At 40.4% G+C, this 27,582-nt stretch overlaps 1 protein-coding gene and 1 long non-coding RNA gene across 31 annotated transcripts; one reads left to right on the forward strand and one right to left on the reverse strand.

Moving 5' to 3' along the window:
* Positions 1 to 1,000: 1,000 nt before the first annotated feature.
* Positions 1,001 to 27,582, forward strand: HNRNPH1 (heterogeneous nuclear ribonucleoprotein H1). Of its 30 annotated transcripts, none has more exons than XM_070739119.1 (16): positions 1,063 to 1,154; positions 1,341 to 1,480; positions 19,222 to 19,493; positions 19,613 to 19,747; positions 20,329 to 20,484; positions 20,649 to 20,792; positions 22,112 to 22,250; positions 23,105 to 23,283; positions 23,372 to 23,443; positions 23,500 to 23,633; positions 23,745 to 23,880; positions 24,789 to 24,872; positions 24,994 to 25,044; positions 26,191 to 26,283; positions 26,500 to 26,565; positions 26,848 to 27,582. In XM_070739119.1, the coding sequence occupies exons 3-16, from the start codon at positions 19,481 to 19,483 to the stop codon at positions 26,964 to 26,966; spliced, it is 1,521 nt and encodes a 506-aa protein (XP_070595220.1). In that variant the 5' UTR covers positions 1,063 to 1,154; positions 1,341 to 1,480; positions 19,222 to 19,480; the 3' UTR covers positions 26,967 to 27,582. The 30 variants fall into 30 exon arrangements, with proteins under 30 accessions (XP_070595232.1, XP_070595233.1, XP_070595220.1 ...); XM_070739123.1 differs by having other exon boundaries at positions 23,521 to 23,633; XM_070739120.1 differs by having other exon boundaries at positions 19,281 to 19,493.
* On the reverse strand, positions 12,567 to 19,032 carry LOC139160812 (uncharacterized). The gene is made up of 2 exons (XR_011558014.1): positions 18,140 to 19,032; positions 12,567 to 12,984 (listed from the first exon to the last, which is right to left on the reverse strand). It is a non-coding gene; the product is annotated as an uncharacterized lncRNA (long non-coding RNA).

Here is a 27,582-nt window from a genome sequence, read left to right on the forward strand (position 1 = left end):
CAGCCAGCATTCTCTGGCTGGGGAATTCTGGGAGTTGAAGTCCAGATATCTTCAAGTTGCCAAGGTTGGGAAACACTGGTCCATAGCATTAGGCCTATAGCATGGCCCCTTTGGTAGGCTCATCTTTAGGTTCTTATAAAATAGTAGTACTGCAACCTTCATGGCAATTACTGTACTTTTATAGACCTTCACAAGGACGATACAGTCTTGCATCTATTGCCTTGGCAGCAAATCAACTGCAAGTGCCTTATGAGCATGTTTGAAATAGTATATTGGAAAATGCAAGAACAACATAGCAATGGGGGATCCAGATGTTAAGTACTCTGGACCCCTTAAAGCAGTGGTACTCAACCTTTCTAATGGTGCGACCCCTTAATACAGTTCCTCATGTTGTGGTGACCCCCAACCACAAGTCAAGCCCCAATCCTCCCAGCAGAGCTTTAAGCTGATTGGCAGGAAGGTCAGGGGGACACCCCCATTGTAAACGCCTGATTGGATTGTAAAAATATGTTCCAAGGAGCCAGAAGAGAAGCTTTAGTTCCTAACACCATGGAAAATTTGTCTTTTCCCCATGGTCTTAGGCGACCCCTGTGAAAAGGTCATTTGACCCCCAAAGGGGTCCTGACCCCCAGGTTGAGAACCACTGCCTTAAAGCCTGAGCGAAGGAAGTCTTTACAAGCCAACCTGAAGAATCACATTAAAGATGTGCACCGGAGAAGATAGGACAGCACTGGCAATATTTATTTTGAATATATTTTTTCCAGGATAATAGGAAAGGAGACAAAGCTCGTAGTTTCATCCTCAAGACGTTTTTTTTTTTTTTTGCATGGCAGCCTTTTGGAATTTAGTCAGAATTCCTTCCCTCTCCGGAGAACTTCCTCAGAGTGGTTGTCTGCCTGCCTGTCGCGGCCTTGTGAAGCCGAACTATCAGCCCCCCTTCCCGGCTCCCCTTGTTGTTTTGCAGCGCCCAAATACAAAGACCCTGGGACTTTAAAGGGAAGGAAGAGGGGGGTGAAAATGGTGCCTTCGTAACCAGGCGATTGGTTGGCTGCAGAGGACGGGCGTGGGGAGGGGTTATTTAATCTGATGTCACAAGCCTACAAGTGGGGGAACGAGTTATTTATAGAGGCGGAGAGCAGCTGCGCGGACGCTCGGTGAGTGATGGGGCGAAGGGTGCTCGGGAGGAGGGGGGGCCTTCGGAGATCCCTGTGTGTGTGTGTGTGTGTGTGTAGAGGGCGGGGGTGGGGTAACTTCGGCGGTGGAAGCCGAGCCTTTCCCAGCAAGCCGCGGTAACGACGTCGTTGATTTAACCGCTTCGTACCTTCCGGGTATTGTTTTAGCATCCCACTTGATTGATCTCTCCGTCGCCCTTCGCATCCTCCTTGATCGTCTCCGGTCGCAAAGCAGAAGAGAGACCGACGAGATAAAGCGATGGATCCGTGTCACACCGAGGAGACTGGCCCCGAGATCCCCGGCCTTGGTGAGAGGGCGCCGCCGAGCAGCGGAGGGAGGGAGGAATCTGCGGCCTAGCGACGGTTGAGGCCGTTGCTGCGGGTTTTCGTGCGTTGGCGCAGATCGGGGAGGAGGAGGAGGGGCCTCGCTTTGCACACTTCGGCCCCGAGCACGCGGCCGGCCAGAGGGCTTCCCTTCTCGCGTCGGCGGACGGTCCCGCGTGGCTTGTTAAAGCAAGCACGGGAGGGGGGGGGGGTTGAGGGAGACTTCCCTCCCAACAATTCCTTCCCTCCCCGCCGCCCTTTCTTCTGACCACGTCCTGCCTCCGCCATTGTCGTGGGTGGTTCCTCGAGGCGCCCCCCGCGTCTCCCCTGGCCGGCTGCAGTGAGGAAGTGGCAGATGGGGTCGATTCGGATTGTAGTAAAAAGAGGGAGGAGGTAAAGGATCTCTGGGCGGAGGGAACCTCTGCAATGGTGGCTAGGTTGGAAACCCCCGAAATGGAAGGAAGGCAAGGGGACACGTGACCGGCGGCAATAACAAAACCGGGCGAAGGCATCTCGCCCTGGTTCACCCTCGCCCTGCTGCGCAATAGGACACCTTTTGGGGGGAGCTCGGGTTTCAGCGGCCTTCTCGTGTATCGCGTCGTCCATAGAAAGGGAAGCTTGGCTCTTCCCTCGGACTGCCCTGTTGGTCATTAGGCCCTGCAATGGTACTAATTAGATGGAATCCTGGGACCTCCCTCCTAAGCTGGACCGGTGAGCCGTCTATCCCGGTGGGCTGCTTTCACCGGCCCAGCCAGCTGCATAAAGAGGCCTTCGAGTCCAGTGTTTCCCAACCTTGGCAACTTGGAGATATTTGGACTTCAACTCCCAGAAGCCCCCAGCCAGCAAATGCTGGCTGGGGGCTTCTGGGAGTTGAAGTCCAAATATCTTCAAGTTGCCAAGGTTGGGAAACACTGCTCTAGTCTCCCAGCAGATGGTCTTGAGAGCAGCCACATTGCTCTTAAGGCCAATACAGTAGTTGGTTGTGGAAAACAAAATTCTTGTGTTAAACATACAAATCAATGTTAAGAAAGGGATCCTTTATTTTGAAGCTCTTCATAGAGCAGGGAGGGGGAATTATGGCCCTTTTATGACTTGTGCACTTCAAGTCCCAGAATTCCTGAGCCAGCCATGGAGGCCACAAGTCATAAAAGGGCCATAGTTCCCCATCTCTGAAATAGCTTGATTCTATTTCTATTACATTAATCAACATTTATCAAATTCCAAATGAGAATTACAGTACTTCAGCTACTAATTTTAGTCTACTATTTTAAGTCTGTAAAGTACTACAAAGTGCGATTTGGGGGTAATTTAAGAAGTTTTCTAAATACATCTTATAAGATTCCATTGTCTTGAGCAGTGTTTCCCAACCTTGGCCACTTGAAGATATTTGGACTTCAACTCCCAGAATTCCCCAGCCAGCGAATGCTGGCTTTGGAATTCTGGGAGTTGAAGTCCAGATACCTTCAAGTGGCCAAGGTTGGGAAACACTGGTCTTGAGGATTAAGAATGCTATAATGGAGGCTAAAGGTGTATTATATCCTTCAGATATCTGAAGATGAGCTGTGCTCTTACAATTTAATTAGTGCAGTGACTTGCATTAATCAGTTATAAGAAAATCTGACAAGTTAGGATTTTAACTCTGATTGTTTATATAAACCACAGCAGCCTGGTTTGGCCATTAACATTAAAGCCTTAATGGACAAGTGCATATGTTGTAAATCAACAATAAACCATAACTGTTATTGATGAACTAATCTGTGAATTAAGATTAAATACCCTTTAATGGTATACTGAATTAGTAACAGTTTTTCCTTCTGAGAAATTGTGTTCCTCAACTTCCCCATTAATATACAAACTGAATATAGAATTAATATGACTGATAGCATACTTTTGATATTATTTCAAAATAATTTTGTCAGATTGGCCCTAATGAAAAAGGTAATAATTGGATTTGTTGGCTGAAAATATTGTGCATGTTGAAATCTATTATCAGCGTGGTAGTTTGTGCTCATTATATAAATAATAGTTTTCTTAGTGTGTTCTCCGAACAATATCTTCATTTGCTAAGCAGTCAAAAAAGCCTTGACCTATGAAAAGAAAAGTACTCAAACCAAGATATTTGAAGCTTATTAATGGGAATATTGAGGGTAGAATTGTGATTATGTACTCAGTAGCCAGTTGAAAATTGGTTTGACTTTGTCAGATAAAGAAATCTATTCAAAAGAGTGTTCTGGGCCTTCATTAGTTGGTTAACTGGTCTCATATTTTAATGTGTGCTTTTGTTTTATTTTTGTACTATACCCACAAAGAGACATAGAAACACTTGTTCTTACGTTTCAATAATATACTTCAATATTGTGAGTTTGCAATAAAAATTAAATTTGTTAATATATCTATGTAAAAGACAACTGTTATAGATGGTTTCCTCTCCTTTGGACCCATATGTTTGCCAACATTGCAAGCTGCATTAAATTCCTAAGAATTGTCCTCTAAAGCAGAGGTCCCCAACCTTTTTTGCACCAGGGACCGGCTTTAAGCTAGACCAGTTTTCCATGACCCGGTGGGGGGGGGGGAGCTAGCTGTCAGCGGCGCCGTAAAAGGGGCGATCAAGAGAGGAATGGGTGAATGAATGGACGGAGGGTGGGAAGGAAGGAAGGAAAGAGGGAAGGGACAGGAACAAAAGCAGGGTGCAAAGGAAGCAAGGAAAGGTGTGAAAGGGGGAGAGTAAGAGAGGAAGGAGTGAAAGAAGGGAATGAGGGAGGAAAGAAGGGAGGAAGGAAAAGGAAAGCAAGAAATGGAGGGAGGAAAGGAAAGAAAGAAAGAAAGAAAGGGGGAAGGGACAGGAACAGAGGAAGGAAGCAAGGAAACTTATGAAAGGGGAGAGTAAGGGAAGAAGGTAGGAAGGAGAAAGAAAAGAAGAAATAGAGGAAGGGAAGGTAAAAGAGAGAAAGAAAAAGAGCAAGAAAGAAAGCAAGAAAGAGAAAGAAAGAAAGGCAACTTCAAAGAAAGGCTCACTGAGCATCTCTCACTCTCTCTCTTTCTATCCCTCTTTCTTTCTCTTCCTTTCTCTCTCTCCTCTTCCTTTATCTCCTCTCTCTCTCCCTCTCTCTTTCTCTCCCCCTCTCTCCCCCTTTCCCTCTCTCCCTCTCTTGCTATCTCTCCCCCCTCTCCCTCTCTCTTTCTCCCTCTCCCTCTCTTTCTCTCTCTCCCCCCCTCTCTCTTTCTCTCTCTCTCCCCCTCTTTCTCTCTCTTCTTCTCACTTTCTCTCTCTTGTTTTCTTTCTGTCTCTTTTGCTTTCTCTCTCTTTCTTGTTTTCTTTCTCACGCTCTTTCTCTCTCTTGTTCTCTCTCTTGCTCTCTTTCTCTCCCCCCCTTTCTCACTCTCTCTTTCTCACTTTCTCTCTATCTTGCTGTCTGTTGCTCTCACTCACTCTCGTTCTCTCTCCGTTCTTCTCAGCGATGACGCGCGCACGCCCTGCCCGCCTCACCTTTGCGAGAGCACTTTCGCCCCGGGCTCTCAGCAAGGGGGTTTGCAGGAGAGGCGGGGCCGGCGAAGGTGATATTGAATGTCGGGGGAGAACGGGCGGTTGCGCGCGCTCCCTATCCCCCTGCTAGCCCACTCGGAATATTCAAAATAAGTAAAGCCTTCGCCGGCAAAGGTTTTTCTTATTTTGAATATTCCGAGTGGGCTAGCAGGGAGATAGGGAGCGCGTGCAACCGCCCGTTCTCCCCGACATTCAATATCACCTTCGCCGGCCTCCGCTGAGGAAAGCCTTTGCCGGCATTTCCTCTTGGCGTCAAGGAGGCGCAGCGGCGGGCGGAGAGAGGGAAGGGGGGCAGCGGCGTCCCTCCTGGCCTTGGCGGGCCGCCCAACCCTCCCCACCTCCTGCAAACGCGGCGGGCGGCGGGGGGAGAGCGAGGAGCCGGTTCCGGCGGGCGCGGGGCTTGGCTGGCTGGCGGGGGGAGCGCCGCTGGTGGTGCAGAAAGGCCGAGGGGGCCCTGGCGCCGCGGACCGGCTGAAAAGCCCCAACGGCCCGGTCCCGGTCCGCGGACCGGCGGTTGGGGACCTCTGCTCTAAAGCATCTGCTTACTGTTGGGTCCTAGATATACTTTTATAAATACATCTCTACTTAAATGGAGATAGTGGGCAAGGTACCCATATGAAAATTTGGAATATAATGAAAATATAGTACAGATTATAAACAGAAGAATTTGCTAATAATATAAAATGAAAAGGATGGAGTGCCTTGAGATATTTGAAGTTTCTTTGGCTACAAAATATAAAGTGATTTATTATGATTATTCATGTATCATTCTGTTCCAAAATCAGATGAATTTTAACATGGTATGATAAACAAATCTACTCTAATATGTACACACTACAAAGTTATGAACTGTACCCCTGGTAATGAATTTAAAAATGACTGTAAATTAAGGAGAAATAATGCTTATTCTAATTGATATTCTTGTTTTATTACATTATTTCTGAAATATTCATTCACATCTAAAACCAAAATGGATATACATTTCAGATTGTCAGAATCCATTCTGCAAAAGAAAATTAGATTTTGTATTTCAGCTGAAGTTCAATTAATTGTTTTCAATGAATAATTAGGATTGCACTGTCTCAGATGAATATTTTAATATATTTTCATGTCTTAAAGCAGTGATGGGCCACCTTTTGAGCTTGGTTTGTCAAAATTCGCCAAAAAACCGAGCATAACTCGGGTGGTGTGTCACCTTGAGAAAAAAACCATAATTTTGTGATATTTATAGTTTAAATAACAAATATGTATAATTATTTAACTTACCTGCTTAGTGACTTCTTTGTTAATCTGTCAGTTGGTTTCTTTTGTTGATCTTGCTGCACATACCAGACAAATCCCAGACCCGATATTATTGTAATGTCTCACGTTAAATAAAAAGACCAATTGGGGGGGGGGGTAGGTAGGTAGATTTTCACACACACACACATGCTCTGGATGCATAGCTGCTAAGCGTTAGGTAACTAATACTATGAATGCTAGAATTGAGAATTGGTGTGTGTATGTTAAAAAAAGAAACCTACAGGTGAACATGTTTCTTTTCCTCCTGTCACTCGCTCCTTCATCTTCTTCACCAGGAAACCTTCCTTTCCAAAGAGCATCCCAGCATCCCACTCACACACTGGAGACTCTTCCAAATTTCTTGTAAAGTTGACTTTGGATTATTCCTTCGTTTCCTGTTGGGTTAGCGGCTCCTCCAGCCCATACAGCTTTCCCAAAATGGGAATTTATCCGCACACCCCACCTCCCCAACACGCACACACAACACACTTCCCCCCCCCTTTCTCTCTTTAGCGTGCTTCTCATCCTCAACAGGATTTCCCCCATCCTCCTCACCGGAGATACTGAGTGCAAAGCAGGCTCATCCTCCGCCGCCGCCTCTTGCTGCCCGCCAGTCTATTCCGGCCTCGCATTGGGGTCTACAGCTCGGGCCCTTCCGCAGCCTGGGAGCCGCAGCTGCCTCCGGCCGCCGCCATCTTCCCGTATCGGGCCCAGGCTGTTCCTGGAGAGGGAGGAGGGGGGAAGAGGGTAGCAGCGAGGGGAGGAGGACCAGTACCGCTCTCCGCCTCCTGACTGGGGGAAAGGAATTCTTGCGAGAGCCGCTCGACCTGCCCCGCCTCCACGTTGAAGGCTGCTGTCGCCTCCCATGACTCGCGCGGAGCCAAGGTGGGCAGGTGCTTGACTAACCAGCCGGCGAGCCTCTCAGTCGATGCCTCCTTTTTCCCTATCCTCCCACCCTCACTTCCGGCCGCGGCCCAAGCTCGACGGAATCCACTTCCGTCTCTAGTGCACAGTGAAACCCTTCCCTTGTCAGCTCGTGGGCCCCGCAAGGCCGCCTTCTAATGCGACTTTCCATTGGCGGTGGTGCTGTCATAGCAACGGGGAGTTGCGTGCGAGTGGAGGAGGGGGATGAATAGTGCTGTGGGGACGGGTGTGTGTGTTATCACCATGGTAACTGTCGCAACTACTCTTGCTCACCGGTTCCCGCGTGTCACTGAAAATGGCTACGCGTGTCAGTGCTGACACGCGTGTCATAGGTTCGCCATCACTGTCTTAAAGTATAGTAGTACTTGACTCATGTTCATGATATTGGAACTTTCCCCAAAAGCATTTAATTAAAATGTATTTCTACATATTACTCTTATTCTTTATAAATATTCATGGAATTCTTAGTTTTCAAAAGCTTACATTCAAAAGAATTAGAAAATATTTTTTGTGCCTGTCTTACTTTTTCTCTTGAAACTGTCAGAGTCTTGAAGAGTTTTGCATACACTGAACTCTGAAGCTTGATTAAAGTTCAGCCAGACATTGCTAAGATCTGCTGTTATAAACCACTGAATGCATCTGTTCCTAAATCTTTAAGATTCCCGAGTATATAAGCATTTATGACACTGAAATATATCATTTATTTCCTTACAAAGTGGCATTAAGGAGAGCTAACCTTGAACATGTAATATTCAAATACATGATTACATTCTTCTCTGAAGGATTTTTTTTCTCTAGCATTAAAAAGTGTCTTAAGTAGCAAGAGATACATACCTCATTATCCTTTCAAAGCTAGATTTCATGAGGTATTCCAGATATTCCAGTTGAATTCCTTTTGTTCTCCCCCTTTATGCTATAGTGACTTCATGCATTTCTATATTTAAAAATAGAGAATAGATGTATACTGAATAAATGTTTTGCAAATGCTTTCAAGTGAAACTAATTCTAATTCTTCTCTACATTTTATATCTTTTTACTTATGTAGAGCCTAATATAAAGCATGTATGTCCATTGAGATTTTCAGTCAAGGTTGTCCTAAACAAGAGGCAACTGGTCTTTCTGTTTTTCCTTTGAAGACATTTTGCTTCGCATCCAAGAAGCTTCTTCAGCTCTGACTGGATGGTGGGGAATGGAAGGATTTATATTCCTTGCAGACAACTGGTTATTTGCACTCTTTTTGAGTCCATTTGGAGGTTTATCTGTATCCTCAGGGTTCCCTGAGGTAGTGCTAATGGTTATGGAGCCTTCTTGAAACGGTTGAAAACACTGTGATTGTGGAGTTGTGCTTTCTGAAGGAAATTTTCTGCCAGGTCCCTTCACTGTTGAAAACAAGCGCAGGCTGTTGTGGATGAGTCTGTATTGTCTGCATCTCAAACTAAAGCACAAATGATTCCTGCAGACCACAGGAACAAAGCCATTTTAGAAGTTCCAAGAATGTTCCACACCCATTTGCACTAGTAATCAGGTGATCCTGAGGAAATGGACAAAACTCCACGATTTTATAAAAGAATGCAATTGTCTAACTCTCTGCAAGGAATATAAATCCTTCCATTCCCCACCATCCAGTTAGAACCGAAGAAGCTCCTTGGATGAGAAGTGAAATGTCTTCAAAGAAAAATCAGAAAGTTCAGTTGCCTCTTGAAAAGGCACCTTTGGGATAAAGTATGTACAATAGGACCTAATTGAATTGTGGATGAATTTACTTAAATACAGATTTAGGATTGAAGTTTTAATATTTAATTAATTAGATTTATCAGTGAATAGATTGCAAATATCTTGGCATTTAACATATCTACTACGGATAATATAAGTGTCAAACTAGGCTAAGTATTGAAATTTCCATTTTAATAGCAACATTTTACTTTCAATGTTTTAAATCAACGTCAGAATCTCTTAACCAAGTCTCCTTTGTTGTTTCCTGGCAACAGTGAGTATATGGAATCTTGATATCAGAACCATCAAAAGACTTGAGTCTAGGGTTTAGACTTGCCAGGACTCCAATTGTTGGAAGCAGTAATCAATTTTGTGCATATATACCTAAAATTAAAATATTCTCTAAATGTGAGTAAGTTGAATTAGGAAAATGTGTTACTATAGTAAGATGGTGATTTGGAACTCTGTATGAAGGTAAAGATACAATCTCAAATCTATAAAGGTTATCACCAAATTACAGTTACTACTGTTGAGCAAGGTACCACATATACTGTACCGGTGCATTTTATTTTTCTTGCCTAAATGTAGAACCTTACTTTTTTCACCATTGAATTTCATTTTGTTAAATAGGGCTCAATGTTTCATTTCTGTCAAGATCCTTTTTAATTATTTTTTTTATAAACATACCAGTGTGTGAACAGTGTGGCACATGGGTATCATGCATTCTAATACAAATAAAACTAATAGCATTAATAATAGTTATTACTTTCAATCAATTTATATATTTCTAACAGTAATACTTAATTTATATAAAGTTGCAATCTATCATTATTCAATTGTTTCATGTTTTCTCTTATTGCTTATTTTATTATATAAGTATATACGTATACTAATACTTCTAATTTCTATCTTATTCTAACTTTTAATCATCATCCTTTGTTACAAAAAATGTTTTTATCTCAATTTCTAATCATCACCTACCTAGCAAAAATAAGAGGAAAAGTAAAGTACAGTAAATGAAAAACAATGAAATTAAAATATAATAGATCCATCATCTCTTGCCTGCTTCCATACTTTAATTGCTATGCTTTTTTCTTTTTGATTTGTCTCCCATATTCTCTAAGATATTTACCTCTTTCTACATCTGCTACTTGGCTTTTAAATCTGAGTATTTTTCCTACCCTCCACTGCCTAGTTTCCAGGATTTCTACTCATGCCCCTATTTCCTTTCAAAGGTATCTTTCCGTATATCTCCAAATCTCTTTTTAGCTCTCTTAATAAATCCCCCCCCATTTAATTCACCAGTCACTGTTTTTTTCTTTATTGTCTCTTCCTTCCTTTTTATTTTATGGTTCTTTAGTCTTTTCCTCCATTTCTACTGTTAACTCCTCCCTTTCCTGAGCATCTTGATTTGCTTATCCCTTGTATTGCATTTTAATTTTTTTTATAATAACAGAGTTGGAAGGGACCTTGGAGGTCTTACCGTTTCAGGAAGCCCTACACTACTTCAAACAAACAAATGGTTATCCAACATCTTAAAAACTTGTAATGTTGCAGTATTCACAACTTCTGGAGGCAAGCTGTTCCACTGGTTAATTGTTCTGTCAGGAATTTTTTTCTTAATTCTAAGTTACTATTCTCCTTGTTTAGTTTACACCCATTGTTTTTTGTTCTGGCCTCAGGTGCTTTGGTTGACTCCCTCTTCTTTGTGGCAATCACTGAGATATTGGAACACTGCTATCATGTCCCCCCTGGTCCTTCTTTTCATTAAACTAGATACAGTGATCCCTCGATTTTCGCGGCTCCAAACTTCGCGAAACGCTATACCACGGTTTTTCAAATAATATTAATTAAAAAATACTCCACGTTTTTTTGCTATACCACGGTTTTTCCCACCCGATGACGTCATACGTCATCACCAAGAGTCACTTCTCTGTCTCTTTCTCTTCTGTCATTCTCTGCTTCAATCATTTTCTCATTTCTCTTTTTTTCTCCCCTTTTTTCTATCATTTCTCTCCCTTCCACTCTTCTCTCTCTCTTCCTTCCTCTCTCTCACTCCCTTCCTTTCTCATCTTTCTTTCTCTCTCTCTTTCTCTATCTTGCTTCTTCCTCTCTCACACTCTCTTCCTCCCTCTCTCATCTCTTTCTTTCTCTCTCTTTCTCTATCTCTCCCCCTCTTGCTCTCGAGCGAGCGGCCGGGCAAACGGCGGGTGGCTGGGCGAACGGCGGGTGGCTGGGCGAACGGCGGGCAGGCGGTGAACGGGCGGGGGCTGCTGACATTCAAAGCAATCTTTGTCAGCTTCCGCACTTTCGTCGCTCCCTGCCCTAATTTCAAGCCCGGCTCCTTGTGCTGCCTTGAAAAACGGTGCGTGGGGGTAGTTTTTGGCTGTCCATAGCCAAAAATTGTGTTTTTACTTCCGCGCCGCTATATCGCGGAAAATCGATTTTCGCGGGAGGTCTTGGAACGTAACCCCCGTGAAAATCGAGGGATCACTGTATACTCAGTTCCTGCAACCATTCTTCATATGTTTTAGACTCCAGTCCCCTAATCATCTTTATTGCTCTTCTCTGTACTCTTTCTAGAGTCTCAATGTCTTTTTTGCATCGTGGCGACCAAAACTGAATGCAGTATTCCAAGTGTGGCCTTACCAAGGTCTTATTAACACTTCATGTGATCTTGATTCTATCTCTCTTTTAATGCAGCCTAGAACTGTGTTGGCTTTTTAGCAGCTGCTGCACACTGCTGGCTCATATTTAAATGGTTGTCCACTAGGAATCCAGGATCCCTCTCTCACAGTTACTACTGTTGAGCAAGGTACCACATATACTGTACCGGTGCATTTTTTCTTGCCTAAATGTAGAACCTTACTTTTTTCACCGTTGAATTTCATTTTGTTAAATAGGGCTCAATGTTTCATGTCAAGATCCTTCTGTATTTTGTGCCTATCTTCTGGAGTGTTGGATATTCCTGCCAGTTTGGTGTCATTGCAAATTTGATGAGTTCCTCATCTGTCCCCTCTTCCAAGTCATTGATGAAGATGTTGAAGAGTACTGTGCCTAAAACAGAGTCTTGGGGTATTCCACTGCATATATCCCTCCATGTACATTCACTAAGCATTGAGTGTGGTTGGTTAGCCAGTTTTGAATCCATCTTGTGGTCTGCTTTGTCAAATGCCTTACTAGAGTCCAAGTAAACCACATCAAATTTTGTCACTTTGTCAAAGTATGCAATGAGATTAATCTGGCATGATCTGTTTTTTACAAATCCAGGTTGGCTTTTGGTTATTACTTTGTTAGTGTTCCTTGATTTAACATCACCTCCTTCAATGCTTCACTTATTTCTTCGTTATAAACTTATTTATTTTTTAAATTCCACTTTTGTTCCACAGTCCAAGAGCTTTAGTCCTCCGGTTGCCCTTCAAGGGGTGCACAGTTCTTTAGATCACAAAGGTAAACAGTTCCACTTGAATAGTCCCAGAGGTTATCATAGGTCATTCAGGCGTCTCTTTAATTAAGTAGCTTGCTTGTTTTCATATTTAAATATTCAGTAGTCCTGGGATAGTTGGGAATAATCCAGTAAATATTTTAACAGTCTTCCAGACTTGTAGTTTTTATTTTTGTCATCACATAGCGTTCTCAACTTATATTTCAGTATTACAACTTGGCAATTGTCATTTTAGTTATAAATGAATTATAAAAGAATACGTTTTATAGGTAAATAATTCCAGCATTTTAAAATATTTTCCCGGTACCGTATCTTCCCAATTTAAGAGTTCAATTTTCTATACATTTCAAAATTTGTTATTTTTCTCTTTCGTATCTTCCCCTTTCAGTCTGGTATTTCTCAGAATGCTTAGATGCTGCTTTAACAAATAATTCTGAGCAAATAGTTCTAAAATATTCCTTGGGATAAATTTAAGGCAAAAAGAAATCCTCTCCCCCAGTTCTAGTCACTGTTCATCCAGCACCTGTTGTTCTTATTTTTTGTGGCAGTCATCTTTAGGCTGTCTTTTCTCCTTGCGATAGCTGAGAGGGAAAAAGAACCCTTTGTTAGACAGGAGAACTGCGACTTTCCTTGACCTCATAAGGCATCCCTCTTTGCTTCAGTGCCCCTACAAGGAAGCTTTGGCTCCTCACAGAGCCCACCAACGTGGAAGTCAGCATAGGGAATGTAGAGACCTATTCCTTTTGTTTGATATCACTGCAACGTCAACAGGAAATCACCAAAATATAATTTAATGAGATAGAAAGGGAAAACAAAATACTTGACTAGGGAGTACATATTTTAAAATTACATATGTATCTTGCCCCCACTTTTCAAACAACTTTCTAAATCAGAAGATGATTATGATCTATACACAGGTAGATATAGTAAGTGGCAAAATCAAAACTTGCTATGCATACCCATATATTCAATGATTTTGTTTTGTAGTTGATTCATTTTCAGAAATGGCTTCATCTAGATCAGTGGTTCTCAACCTGGGGGTTGGGACCACTTTGAGGATTGAATGACTGTTTCACAGGGGTCACCTAAGACCATGGGAAAAGACAAACTTCCCATGGTGTTAGGAACTAAAGCTTCTATTCTGGCGCCTTGGAATATATTTTTACAATCTGACCAATCAGGAATTTATAGTGGGATTGTCCCTCTGACCTTCCTGCCAATCAGCTTAAAGCTCTGTTGGGAGAATTGGCACTAGACTTATGGTTGGGGATCACCACAACATGAGGAACTGTATTAAGGGATCGTGCATTTAGAAAAGTTGAGAACCACTGATCTAGATTGAGTGGCTATACGATCCTAACTTTGTGCCTCAATGGGATCTCTGCCAATGTACTGTATATATCCTGGTTAGTATATACTGTACTTTTGAAAGATTTAACTTTAAGAGCTGGCAAGAGGAGGTCTGAAAGTTTCAGGTTTGCTTAAATCTTTCAGTTGTAAGATTGTAGTCTTATTTATCAACATATGTGTGTAATCTGAATTTGATATCAATGACATTTAAAATTATAACCCGTTAGATAATTCCCTCTAATTCTATCAGACTTTCAATAGCCAGGCAAGCCAGGTCTGATAAATAGCCAAGGTGTTTCAGTGATGTGTCCTGATTAAAAGGAGTTGAGAGCAAACACATACCTAAAGTAAAATACAGTGGTACTTCTACTTACGAACTTAATTCGTTCCGTGACCAGGTTCTTAAGTAGAAAAGTTTGTAAGAAGCAATTTTTCTCATAGGAATCAATGTAAAAGCAAATAATGCGTGCGATTGGGAAAACCACAGGGAGGGTGGAGGCCCTGTTTTCTCCCAGGAGATTCCTAAGAGGCCCCACGGAGACTTCTCCCTGCCTTTTCCGGCCCTGTTTCCTCCTAGGAAATTCCTAGAGAGGCCCCATGGAGGCTTCTCCCTGCCTTTTCTGGTTACAGTTTCAGAGGCTGGGGTTTGTAAGTGGAAAATGGTTCTTGAGGAGAGGCAAAAAAAACCCTTGAACACATGGTTCTTATTTAGAAGTAGAAGCATTCTTAGATAGAGGCACTACTGTAGATGTAAGTATATGTTGTAATATTAATTTTAGATTAATATTATAATTTTTAGATTTCTCTTGGTGTCAAGGTTGTGCTAGTGGTTAGGGCTTCAGCTAGAAAATGGGAAGTCGTGAACTCAAATCAAGCTTTAGCTATCAAAGCCAGTTGGGTGACTTTGGGTCAGTCAGTCTCTTTCTCAGTCCAACCATCTCACAGGATGGTTATTGTAGGGAAAATAGGAGGCAAGTTTGATACTTGCTACTTTGAGTTATTTATAAAAATAAAGGTGAGAAATACGAGGGTCGCCCAGAAAGTAATGCACCATATTTTTTCTTCAACAATTATTGATTGAACACAATGAAACTTACACACAAAAAGGAATGATGTTTCTTCTACATTCCCTATTTTTCCACATAATCTCCATCCCATTCTATGGCCTTTCTCCAACGAGACACAAGGGTGTGCATGCTGTCGGTACCATTCCTTGTTCTGGTCATTTCTGCACTGTACGAATCACCTCTAATGGCCTCACCCTTTGTGCCCAGCGACTAACCGTACTTCTGTCGACTGCAGATTCTCCATAAACTGTACACTGTTTGTAAATGTTCCCACAGTGAGAAATTCATCAATGACACGCTGCTTGTAAGGTACATCACTTACAGACGCCATTTCAAAATGGTGTCTGCAGCTACGCTATCTGTCTGAAGAAACGCAAAATTTACACACGTAATCCTGACAATTCAAATAATGTATATCTAAAGTTTCGCATTCATACCATTACTGTAGGCCGAGGGGGAAAAATATGGTGCATTACTTTCTGGGCGAGCCTGGTAAACATGCTGAAGATCATGCTTGCTGAACTAATCCTTCCAGATGGATTGGACTTCATGCTGGTATTTAGCAAAACTATTTATGAAGTAGAGTTAGTTTGCTATACAGTGATCTCTCGGTTAGCGCGGGGGTTACGTTCCAAGACCTCCCGCGCTAACCGATTTCCGCGTTATATTGGATGCGGAAGTAAAACCACCATCTGCGCATGTGCGCCATTTTTTTCATGGCCGCACATGCGCAGATGGAGTTTGCGTGTGGGCGGCGGGGAAGACCAAGGGAAGATTCCTTCAGCCGCCCAACAGCTGATCTGCTCCGCAGCGCGGAAGCAGCGAGGAGCCGAAGATGGGGTAAAGGCAAAGGGGAAACCCCATCTTCGGCTCCTCGCTGCTGCCGCGCTGCGGAGCGGATCAGGTGTTGGGCGGCTGAAGGAACCTTCCCTTGGTCTTCCCGCTTGCCGCTTGCCAGTCCACACACGCCCCCCTGGATGAGCCGGCCACAGGGGCGAGGGGTGGGGATGAAGGGGCAGGACTTCCCGGGCGGAAGGCATGCTCGGCTCTGCCGCTCCAGCCGCTTTCGGCCGAGCCTCCCCGGCCAAGCAGCCAGGGAAGTCGAGCCAGGCGTGGCGCTGGCTGTCAACTTTTCTTTTTAGCACTGGGGAGGCAAGTCAGCTCCTGCCCAGTTTTAAAAAGAAAAGTTGACAGCCAGCGATTGTTCCGCTGCCGCCAGCATGGCCTGGCTGGCAGCGGAAGATGTAACGGAGCCCACGGGGGATTCGCCTTCCTCCCACCCGCAGCCGAGACTGATTGTGGGCTCCTTCGCAACCTCGGAGAGCTTCCGGGGCATGAAAGCTCACGAAAACCAGGAAGCTCTCCGAGGTTGCGAAGGAGCCCACGATCAGTCGGCTGCCGGCGGGAGGAAAGCGAATGCCACGGGGCTGGGCTCGGCTCCCCCCTCGGCTCCCCCCCTTACCAGCCCCGCCGCGGAAGGCTCCATTCTGTTCCCTGCCGGCCCGATTGAGCGGCCGGCGGTCTCCATTCAGGGAACAGAATAAAAAAAAAATTATTTTTTAATATTTTATTTTTTTAAATAATATTTTTTGAAAAACCGCGTTGCAGCGTTTCGCGCTAATCGAGAACGCGCAAGTCGAGGGACCACTGTAGTGGTTAAGGCACCAGGCAAACAGGGAGAACATGATTCTATTTTTTAAAAAATACTTCTATTATAGTTTTCTTTATTTTACATCATTGTTTCAAACTTTGCTATATTGATATACAGTACTGGTATATATTACATCCGTAGCTATTATTTCCCTATTTCTAATATGACTCTAGTTATTATTCTATGTATTTCATTTTACATTTTTATAACATCCTATCATAATATTTTTTTAAAAAATACATTATATAACACTTGTTCCAGATATTTTTTTACATCTTGCTTTTTTATAATGTATTATGTATAATATTCTTCATCTATTATACTTACATTTATTTCTCATTTCAAATTTGTAAATCATCTTTCACTATTAATTTTCTAATCCTTACCTCTACTATCTAACCAATTATACCATGGTCCCAAATTAGATGATAATCTATTTCTTTGTCATTAATTTCCATTATCAGCATGTCTATCTCAGCGCAATCTAATATTTTCTTTATTACCAATTCTTCAGAGGGTAATTTCCATTTTTCAGCATATACAATTCTGGCTGCCATTACTACATTGTGTAGCATTACATTTTGGGAGGGGGGGGTTGTTATATTTTCCATGATTCTAATTCGATTTGGGCCAGTCATTCCCCTCTCAGCTCCAGGAAAGAGCCAATGGAAAAATGATTTTTGAAAAACTTTACCAAGAAAATTGCAGAGACTTGCAAACATACATATAGCACAATTAGCATATGAAAAAATATGTGGAATGTTAAGGTGCTACATAAATGATTATATTTACAGACTTGTGTGATTCATATGTTCAGTGCTAATCCTTTTGGTTTGAATTTTAGGAACAGATTTTTTAGTCTCATTCTATCATTTCAGTCAAAACTTTCTTTATATTCAACTTCAGGTAGTTTGAATGTTCACCACTTAGCAACTGGTTCAGGAATTTCCAATTCATGATATTTTAGTTACTGGACAACTGTAACTCCAAATTTGCTTTTTCTTCTTGGGTGAGGAGCAAAGTGTCTTCAAGGGAAAACAAAGTCCAATTGCCTTCAGGATAATTATGACCTGGGTGATTGAGAATCTTCATAGTCATTTAATTATGGACAACTGCAGCTGTGTAAAAGTTTGCCATTGATATTTAGCAAATGTAATATAGATGGTAATAGGATTTTCTGCTACATGACTGTCTACTAAAAATCTGAGTCTTGAAAATTATTAAGATTGAACTTAAAATTGGCAATGAGAATTGGCAGTTTTCAAGAGGTTAATACCGCAATTGCAGTACAGCTTGTGTGGACGTTGGGGTGGAAGACATGACAGGAATTCAAGATTTTTCTGATCCAAAATATATTATGCCTATCCTTGTCGGTGGTAAAAGAAAATATGGGCAATTTTTTGGAAATGCACAAACTTTTCATTGATTTTTTTTAAACTAAGTAAATTTGTGACCTGTTAATTAGAAATACTTTTTAAAAGTCAATCCAAACCAAACTAGCTATTTGGTGCTGGCATGTATTATTTTGGTCCTGGTAAGGCGGCAAATAATTGTGATGCTCAATCTTAATGGAACAATTAATCTGGCTCAAGAAGAAATATTTCTTGGACCCATGTTGCAGGATTTCACTTTTTTCCACTAATTATTATAAGGCGCGAAGCTACTTACCTATATTTCATGAAGTTGAGGGTTTCCCCCCCCAAATATTTTTGAAAGCAGTAGTTCAGTGAGCTCAGGCAGTGTTTGGCGGGAAAATAAATCAAGGCCTTTGTCCGCTGAGCGAAACCGCGATGAGTTTCTCTCATGCTTTCTTCACCCCTTCAAGAATGCCGCTCCTACAGGGCCAATATGTAACGGCGAGGCCAACCCCTCCTCTTGTTTTGGCTGGACAACTTTTTGCCTTCGGTTCCCGCTTCCCATCATCTCATCCGTCACCGGATCTTAAAATCGCCGCCCATTTCTCGAAGTGTCGTTTTATAGAGCCGCCATTTTTTTCTCCGTTTGTATGTACTTATTGCAATTTTTATCTCGAGGATCAAAAGTCTACTTAAATCTATATACACAGTATATAGGCTACGTTTTGAGCTCAGTGTTAGAGGTACTTGAAAGCCTAAAATTTGTTGCGCGTGCTTAGCAGATGGATTTTTAAAAAAACTTGTGTGTGAATGTAGTTGCGAAGTCTCGCGATTGACATTTTTCTATTCTGGGAAGTTAGCGATCGGCTCAAATGTGTTAAAACTCGCTTTTAGCTGAGGTTAAAAGAAAAAGCCAAACGCAGCTTTGATGAAAGGCTCTGGTTGCGTTTGTTAACTGAGCAGCGGGAAGTCCAAAATTTGAGTTTCGTTGATGGGATAAAAACGTGGCGGCCTTTGTCTTCAGAGCTGCGCGAGTAGTTTTTCCCCTGTCGGTCAGGCTCCCCTCAGTGGGAACGAGGATAATTGCAGGAACGAATGTATGCTTCAAATAAGGTGAAGGCGACTCTAGTTTAATTCAGGGGAAGTTTTATTTCGAATTATATTCAGTAGGGGCCGCCTTTCTCTCAAGTAAAACCGACTTCGGATTTGTGCTGTAGAGGGTGGGGTGGCGCTTAAAGAGGGAGGTGGGGGAAGGGAAGAAACAATCTCCAGGACGCATGCGCACTCTGGGAGGTAATGTACGCGCGTGCGTTTTGGGCTCCATTTTCAGCCACGCCGCGGCCGACTTAGAAGAAGGTGAGCTTACTTTTTAGTTGAGTAATTTGTTGGTTGCAGACTAGTTCGAAGGACTTCCGAATTTGGGATCCATCTCTTCAGCCGGTTGTTCTCTTCAGGTTACTAGCAGCAGTCGGAAGGGCGTTTTTTGAGGTGAAAGCGGCGCTAGGGCCTGGCCGAGCGGAAACGCATTACTCGTTCGCCGCCATTTCCTAAGAACGCAGCGCTTACCGCTACAGCCGCCCGGCTTTCTGTGTTTGGAGAGGCGAAGTGACCCTTCAAACCGTCTCCTGTGTCCTGGACGAGGATATCGGTCGCCATGTGTACGTGGGGTAGGCATTGGAAAAGCGGAGATGGGCAAACGCAAAAGGTCTGGGGGAGGGGCGCTCTATGGGCCGGGTGGCGAAATTCCTACCCCACTCAGTGTGGCGACGTTTTTGTCTGCCCCTAGCAACAGAAGGCGAAACTGAGACCACCCTCGCATCTAGCATGATGTTGAATACGGAAGGCGGCGAGGGTTATGTCGTAAAAGTGCGAGGACTGCCCTGGTCATGCTCTGCAGATGAAGTGCAAAGATTTTTTTCTGGTAAGTTTTCTGGCTGAAATGCACAATAAAGTTTTTCTTTTCCGGGACCAGCTTGGTATTTCCGGGGTCGAATTTTTGCGGGGAGTTTTCTTTTTCAGATTCTGTAAAGTATGAAATACTCTGGTTGTATAATATTGCATTGTGCTGGATAGTGACATCATTTTAAGGGGGACTAAGAGAATTGTGGTTCTGAGTATACTTCCCGGTGGTGAGAAGAAAATTCCTGTTTGGAGAATATGATAATAATGTACTTTGTGATTAATGGGTTGTGCCTATTAACCTTGTTAATGATGATCTCCTTTCCTCACTTGTTTAAATTGTTAATTGACTTATTATTATTATTGTTATTACTACTACTACTATTTAGATTTGTATGCCTCTATGTTCTGTATGTAGCTGTAATATATACTGTGTAAGTGGTATTTTTTCCTCTTCCTATTTCAGAATTAATTGTTTGACAATTCTTGTTGCTTAATTTTGTTTCGAGTTTTATGGTTTGGATAATAGCCTTAAGCACTGTTGTATACCTTTGAATTTTGCTAAATCTTCTTGTGTGTGTAACTCATTCCACTTTTTCTTAGAGTGCAAAATATTAAATGGATCTTCAGGGGTCCGTTTTATCTACACAAGAGAAGGAAGACCAAGTGGAGAAGCATTTGTTGAATTAGAAACAGAAGAAGATGTGAAATTGGCATTGAAAAAAGACAGAGAAACAATGGGACACAGATATGTTGAAGGTTTGGATTAAATTGCCATAGTAACTGATCAGTTATTTTGGGTGGATTTTAGATGCATGAGTATTTTGTGTATATAAATGTGATCCTGTTCTCCAAATGATTGTTGTGCATTAGCCTGTTTATGCCAGATTCCAGAATTCATTAATTCTAAGTGCCTCTTGCAGTCTTCAAGTCAAACAACGTTGAAATGGATTGGGTTCTGAAGCATACTGGTCCTAACAGCCCTGATACTGCTAATGATGGTTTTGTACGTCTTAGAGGACTTCCATTTGGTTGTAGCAAGGAAGAAATTGTTCAGTTTTTCTCAGGTATGTGGGGTACAAGTCCTAGCTGTAAGTATGGGTAAAGATTAGAATTTAGTGGCTCAGAAATAATGCCAAATATTAATTTAGTAATAAAGTAAACCATGATGACCATGCTTATTAAACTTTAAACATTGAATGTTCAAAAAGACAAATACTTGAACTATAATTAGAAATATTTACCAAAACTTAGTTCTTTTTTGATGTTGATAGACTGGAGGGAAATTATTTTAATTTTTCCACTCCGTAGCTTGTTAAAATTGACTGGAGTATAGTTAATTAAACTAAACAAACAGTCAATTTTAAATTGGCTGAAAAAGTGGAAAAAGTTTTAGTGTCTAACTTTGGATGTTGTTAATATCAATCAAAATATCAAGGAATATCAAAGATTTTTCAGAAGTGTTTACTATGTGGGAGGAGGGGAAATGGGTGAGAAAGTGAGAATAATATGTAGTGTAAACATTTGTATTAAATTATTTTTTGATTTGATATAATCTCTGCTTTGTGCGAAAGATACATTACTTTGCAGAGCTGAATATTTTGAAATATTTTTTTGGCATAGATTTTGTTTATATTTATCTACTCTAAAAGAAATAGAACATTTTCTGACATGAAGTATCAATACATAAAATTATTTTTTCTGTTTATTAAAAGGACTGGTTTCATGTTTTGCAATGTTTTTATAGTTGTATAAAATTGACTTAAAATACATGCATTTATATAGCAAAAGTTTAAGAGCAAAATAAATATTAAAATTAGCTTTACATTTAAATGTTCTGAATGCACGCAGTAATCCAAAGAATCTTAAATGTATTTCTGAAATATGAGATCAATTTGCATTAGCTTCAGATTTTATTGAAAAATGTCTAAGGGTCTTGCTACAAACCTTAAAATGTTTACATTTTTAGTTACTTGAAGTACTGTAATATACAAATCATTGTCATTTAAAAACTGAAATATTTTACATAGCTATTTGAATTATGTATTCTGATTTGTAGAATTCTTGCTGTGCTTAATTGTAATTGAAAGTTTTAACTTGTTTATATTAAAAATGGATTATGGCTTTTCTTATCATATCCTGCATTAATTTGAGAGTATTGTTATTAAAGCTGCAGAAATGTGGCTATTTGCAAGCAGGATAAGTTAAGAATGTTATTTGCTGCATTTTTATTGACATGTTTCTGTTACAGAGTTAATACTACGGTATACTGATTCTAAATATAAAGTATAACTTCTGGTATATTTTTAAAGCTATAAGAAAATCTTGATTGGGCTCTTGATGTTAATATTACCCCCTACTGGGGTTATTTGTCCTTGGGTTGAAGGGTTGGAAATCGTGCCAAATGGGATAACATTGCCGGTGGACTTCCAGGGGAGGAGTACGGGGGAGGCCTTCGTGCAGTTTGCTTCACAGGAAATAGCTGAAAAGGCTCTAAAGAAACACAAGGAAAGAATAGGGCACAGGTGGGGATGGATGGTTGGTTGGATATGTCGCTCTTCTTATGGTAAACTGTTGTTAAATCCATATTCTCTCTTCTTAAGTGCTCACTTTACAATATATACTTTCATATTCTAACACCTCCTTTGTTTTCATAAATATTACTTTCTTTTAATTCATGTGCAGACTGGCTGATGTGCTTGTTTTGCTCTTCCCTATTTCACATTATCTTGTTAATTCTAATTTAGTTTAAAGTTATTTACAGAAGTTGAGAGATTATGGCTTTACATTTCTTTGATAGCACCAATTATGCCTCTAGTTCTAAATGCACATAGCCTTTTATTACCATAAGAAAATGTGATTACTAAACTTGTTCTATACAATGATGTAACATTTTCTTGTGTAATTTTCACATAAAAGAATTAACTTTCAAAAATGTCACAAAGGGTTATTCTAAATTTTGTGACTAATTAATCAAAGCATGCATCTTTTGCCTATGCTAATTTGCTATGCAGACGCATAGGTCTTGTGAGCACATAAAGCTTATTGTAATGTATTGATGGGTTAAAGTTCTGGCGGAGGCTAGCTTTTTAACCCTCCTCTCAATTGCCATATGAGCAAAACATGGGTCCTGTTGAGTGGATATGTTTCCCTCCAGAGCATATTTTGACTGTTTGCTATCATTAACCCTTAAGGTTGGGATAGCTTAATTAGCACATACTTGAAACTATTTTTTAAAAAATTAGCCTTGGATAATTCTTACTAAAAACTGGCCTATAATTGTCAGTTCCAAGGCTGCAAGGTTTTAAATGTATCTCTTGTAATTTAGTGTGTGTGTTTATATAAAAAAACTGAACTATTTTTATGTATGTAAACCTAGGTACATTGAAATCTTCAAGAGTAGCAGAGCAGAAGTACGCACTCATTATGACCCTCCTCGCAAATTAATGGCCATGCAGCGGCCTGGTCCTTATGACCGGCCAGGTGTGGGAAGAGGCTATAACAGCCTTGGTAGAGGCAGTGGTTTTGACAGAATGAGACGTGGTGCTTATGGTGGAGGTAAGTAAGCTTTTTTTTACTCTACAAATTGCATACAATGAGTGCAGTGTTAGGTTTATTTCAATAAATGTTGAATTATGGTTTGTAGGTTATGGCGGCTATGATGACTACAATGGATATAATGATGGCTATGGCTTTGGATCTGACAGGTTTGGAAGAGGTAAGTATTCTTTATACGGGTAGTGAAGAAACGAGGTATACATACAAAAGATTTAGAGTGGACTCTTCTTTCTGCAGGAATATCAGATCATAGATATGGTGATGGATCCTCTACTTTCCAAAGTACAACTGGTCATTGTGTACATATGAGAGGATTACCTTACAGAGCTACTGAGAATGATATTTATAATGTAAGTACATTTGTTGATTGTGTTGTATTAATTCAATCTTAAGTAAGCTGATTCTTAATGTGTAAGAATTTTTCATGGACTGATAGCTTCTTTATGATGTTTATTATTTAGTTCTTTTCACCTCTTAATCCGGTAAGAGTACACATTGAAATTGGACCTGATGGCAGAGTCACCGGAGAGGCGGATGTTGAGTTTGCTACTCATGAAGATGCTGTCGCTGCAATGTCGAAAGATAAAGCAAATATGCGTAAGTTGCATGCTTGATCTACAGCAGGCTGGATACAGCCTGCACAGGCCTCAACCAGACAGGTTCAGGTCATGCCCATCCTGGCTCTGCAAAGGCAAAAAATACCCCGATTCATCGCGATACTTTATACAATACAGCCTGCATTGTGATTGGGTTTGACACCCCTGATCTACACTATTTCTATCAATATTTGACAACGGAATATTGTGTTATTTCTTCATATTGAACAATATATTTGCAATGAAATATCTAGTTATCTAGTGAAATATCTAGTTAACAAGCAGGAAGAGGGAGATTATGATCCCGCTATATAGAATGCTGGTGAGACCACATTTGGAATACTGTGTTCAGTTCTGGAGACCTCACCTACAAAAAGATATTGACAAAATTGAACGGGTCCAAAGACGGGCTACAAGAATGGTGGAAGGTCTTAAGCATAAAACGTATCAGGAAAGACTTAATGAACTCAATCTGTATAGTCTGGAGGACAGAAGGAAAAGGGGGGACATGATCGAAACATTTAAATATATTAAAGGGTTAAATAAGGTTCAGGAGGGAAGTGTTTTTAATAGGAAAGTGAACACAAGAACAAGGGGACACAATCTGAAGTTTGTTGGGGGAAAGATCAAAAGCAACATGAGAAAATATTATTTTACTGAAAGAGTAGTAGATCCTTGGAACAAACTTCCAGCAAACGTGGTAGATAAATCCACAGTAACTGAATTTAAACATGCCTGGGATAAACATATATCCATCCTAAGATAAAATACAGAAAATAGTATAAGGGCAGACTAGATGGATCATCAGGTCTTTTTCTGCCGTCAGACTTCTATGTTTCTATGTTTCTATGTTAGTTACTTAGGTTTTCATTGTGTGATCTCAGTGCATTGTTGTCTTTATTTCTACAGAACACCGATATGTAGAACTCTTTTTGAATTCTACAGCTGGAGGAAGTGGTGGTGCATATGGAAGTCAAATGATGGGAGCAATGGGTAGGTGTAAACAATTTAGTTTCATATTAGTGATGCTGATCTTTTAACAAAACTGACTGGTTTTATGTACTTCCTGTTCTAAATTACCTGAAACTGAAATTCAACTTTGTTTTAATCACAGTCAAAGAAACCGAAGGGGTGGTTCAGGATTGGAACACTAACACATTGGCAGGTATACAACTTTTAGATATACATTCCAACAATTAAGTTAAATATTGTATGTGTATGAATGGAGCAAAGAATGGCTCTATATTGGGGAATGGTAGTAATAGTGGGGAATTTGGATATTTATCAAATTTATATTGCCACACATCACAAAAGAAGTAATGTTGCTACTTCCTTTTTGAATGAAGAATTTATCATAATTTGAATGAAGAATTTAGGATGATAGGTAGAATTGGCAGCTATTACTTAACAGCAGATATTCATTTTAGTAATGTCCTATTAAATTCCACATCTGTTTGATTTTCAGCATACACTTTTCAGTATTGCCTAGAAGCAATATCACATGCTGAGTTTGCTTATGGAAATTTTAGTCATTTAATCTAAGGGAATGTGTGCTGTTTTTATAGCACTTTGCAGAATGGGTTTTTTTGCCAAAGAAGTTTAAAAAAACTAAAATTAATAAAGAACAATTAAATCAGTTTCCTTACAAATTGATCAGCTGGCAATACTGAATTTTAGAAGCCACATTTTCAACTGCAAAAATGTTTGGCAGAGAAATGAAAAAAGTTAGCTTTTAATTAGATTTATTTGCTATTTTAATGTAGATTGCATTAGAAGCAATAGAAGCAGAGGAATTAGTGGTGATATAAGCAAATGTCAATTTTTATTTTCCTTGTTTTATGTGCTAAATATAGTACCATTTGAGTTTTAGCAATGCAAGCCCTAGAACATGTCAATCTCTTATTTCCAGACACCACTTAATATTTAGCCAATTCAATTGAAACAAAGTAACGTTTTGAAAAGCAATGTCCTATGTAATAACAAAAACAAGAAAATATTTTTCCTTACAAATTGACCAGCTGGCAATATTGAATTTAGAAGCCACAATAGTAAATCATTTGAATGTTGGTCTAGAGAGGTTTTCCCTGATAGTTAAGAAACATAAAGTATTTATTTAATTAACAGATCTTATATGGATATACAACTTCACTCTCAATGACTCTGGACAGCTTATAAAGAATTGCTAACAAGAAGACAGATTTGTGTTTCATGTAGACCTCTGGGCAAATGAATGACATTTTGTTTAGTTGGACTACATGCTCTTTATAAAATATAATGATACCAATTTGCATACATATTCTTAACTTTAAAGGAAGCCAATCCAGTTATGGTGGTCCAGCTAACCAGCCATTAAGTGGGGGTTATGGAGGAGGATACGGTGGTCAAAGCAGCATGAGTGGATATGGTAAGATGTTTTTTTATTAATCTTTAAAATCTGTTTAGAATTGTATTTGAGTTATTAGGCATTTATATGAGCGTCATCATACTTCAGCAAACAAGTGCAGATATTTTGAGTTTGTGCAAGTATTTAGTTTTAGCTTTAGAACATCAAAATCTAGAGGAGCAAGATCAATGGAGAGCCACTGATTGAGCATAGATTTTTTTTTAAATCTGAAAATAGTTTGGCAAATGCCGAGTGATCAAGATTTGGATCCAATCCACATGAAACTAGTTCTGGCATCTCATGGTATGTAATGTGGTCATGTGTATTATTTTGTGCAGTAGAGGGAGGGCATGAAGCTATTCTAGGATTTGATTCTATTCTGTGCTTTGCAAAAATCTGGGAAACTGGTTTGCAGTTGGCTTTATAGACATCTTAAAACATACAATGACGTAGAAGGAAGTTTGTCTTTTTAATAGTACAGGATTATGCAAGGCGATATAAGAGGGGAAATTTGGGAGGAGCATGTTGCCTTGGAGATAGCACTGCACTTTTGTACTAAATTGTATAATATATTATCTGCTCTAGGTAACCAGAGTGCAATGAACAGCAGCTACTACAGCAGTGGTAATCGTGCATCCATGGGGGTGAATGGCATGGCTGGAATGTCTAACATGTCCAACATGAGTGGTGGCTGGGGAATGTAACTTGTCACCTGATTTTTTTTTGTCAACTTTTTTAAGAAAACAAAAAACTAAGTTTAACAGTTTTGCAATACAAGCTTGTGATTTATGCTTTACTCGTAAGTGAAATCAGGATCATTTTAAAACATTCAGGTTCAGTATTTTTGAATATGCTGAAACATTCATCTAGGGTGTAAGTCCAGTAAAGAAGTTCCTGTTAAACAACTCAGCTTTTTCCAGTTTTTGTTGTAGGAATGTATTTGAGCAGTAAGTGTATTTAGGTTAAAGCTGTTTCAATTATGTTAAATGTTGCTCTTATACCACATAACACCAAACACTGTTTTCAGTGCATGTTCAGGAACATGCTTTTTGTACAAACAAGTTATAGGAGCTGTGTTGAAAATTCAAGTGAACCTTTGGCATGTTAGTTCTAGTTTTTTCTTTTAATATCTTGTAATGCACATTTACGCTTTTTAAGTTAATAGGGAAATGTGAGGTGCAATACAGCTTACCTTTAGGATATTGGTCTTAATGTTCAGATGACATCTGAGACCTGGTTCAAATTTTCATTGTGTTGTGATTTATTTTTAGGTGTATTGCGCTAAATGAAATTTGTTCAAATAAAACTTCCTTTTAAAAA

The sequence above is a fragment of the Erythrolamprus reginae genome, chromosome 2 (genome assembly GCF_031021105.1).
Source record: "Erythrolamprus reginae isolate rEryReg1 chromosome 2, rEryReg1.hap1, whole genome shotgun sequence".
Lineage (NCBI taxonomy): Eukaryota > Metazoa > Chordata > Lepidosauria > Squamata > Dipsadidae > Erythrolamprus > Erythrolamprus reginae.

Bases quoted from the DNA above. Each gene is read 5' to 3' on its own strand.
- HNRNPH1 (XM_070739115.1), top strand. From the start codon at position 1,432: ATGGATCCGTGTCACACCGAGGAGACTGGCCCCGAGATCCCCGGCCTT. The intron at 23,444-23,499 runs GTAAGTATTCTT...CAAAAGATTTAG, and splicing joins ATCTGACAGGTTTGGAAGAG to AGTGGACTCTTCTTTCTGCA. The intron at 26,284-26,499 runs GTAAGATGTTTT...ATCTGAAAATAG, and splicing joins AAGCAGCATGAGTGGATATG to TTTGGCAAATGCCGAGTGAT.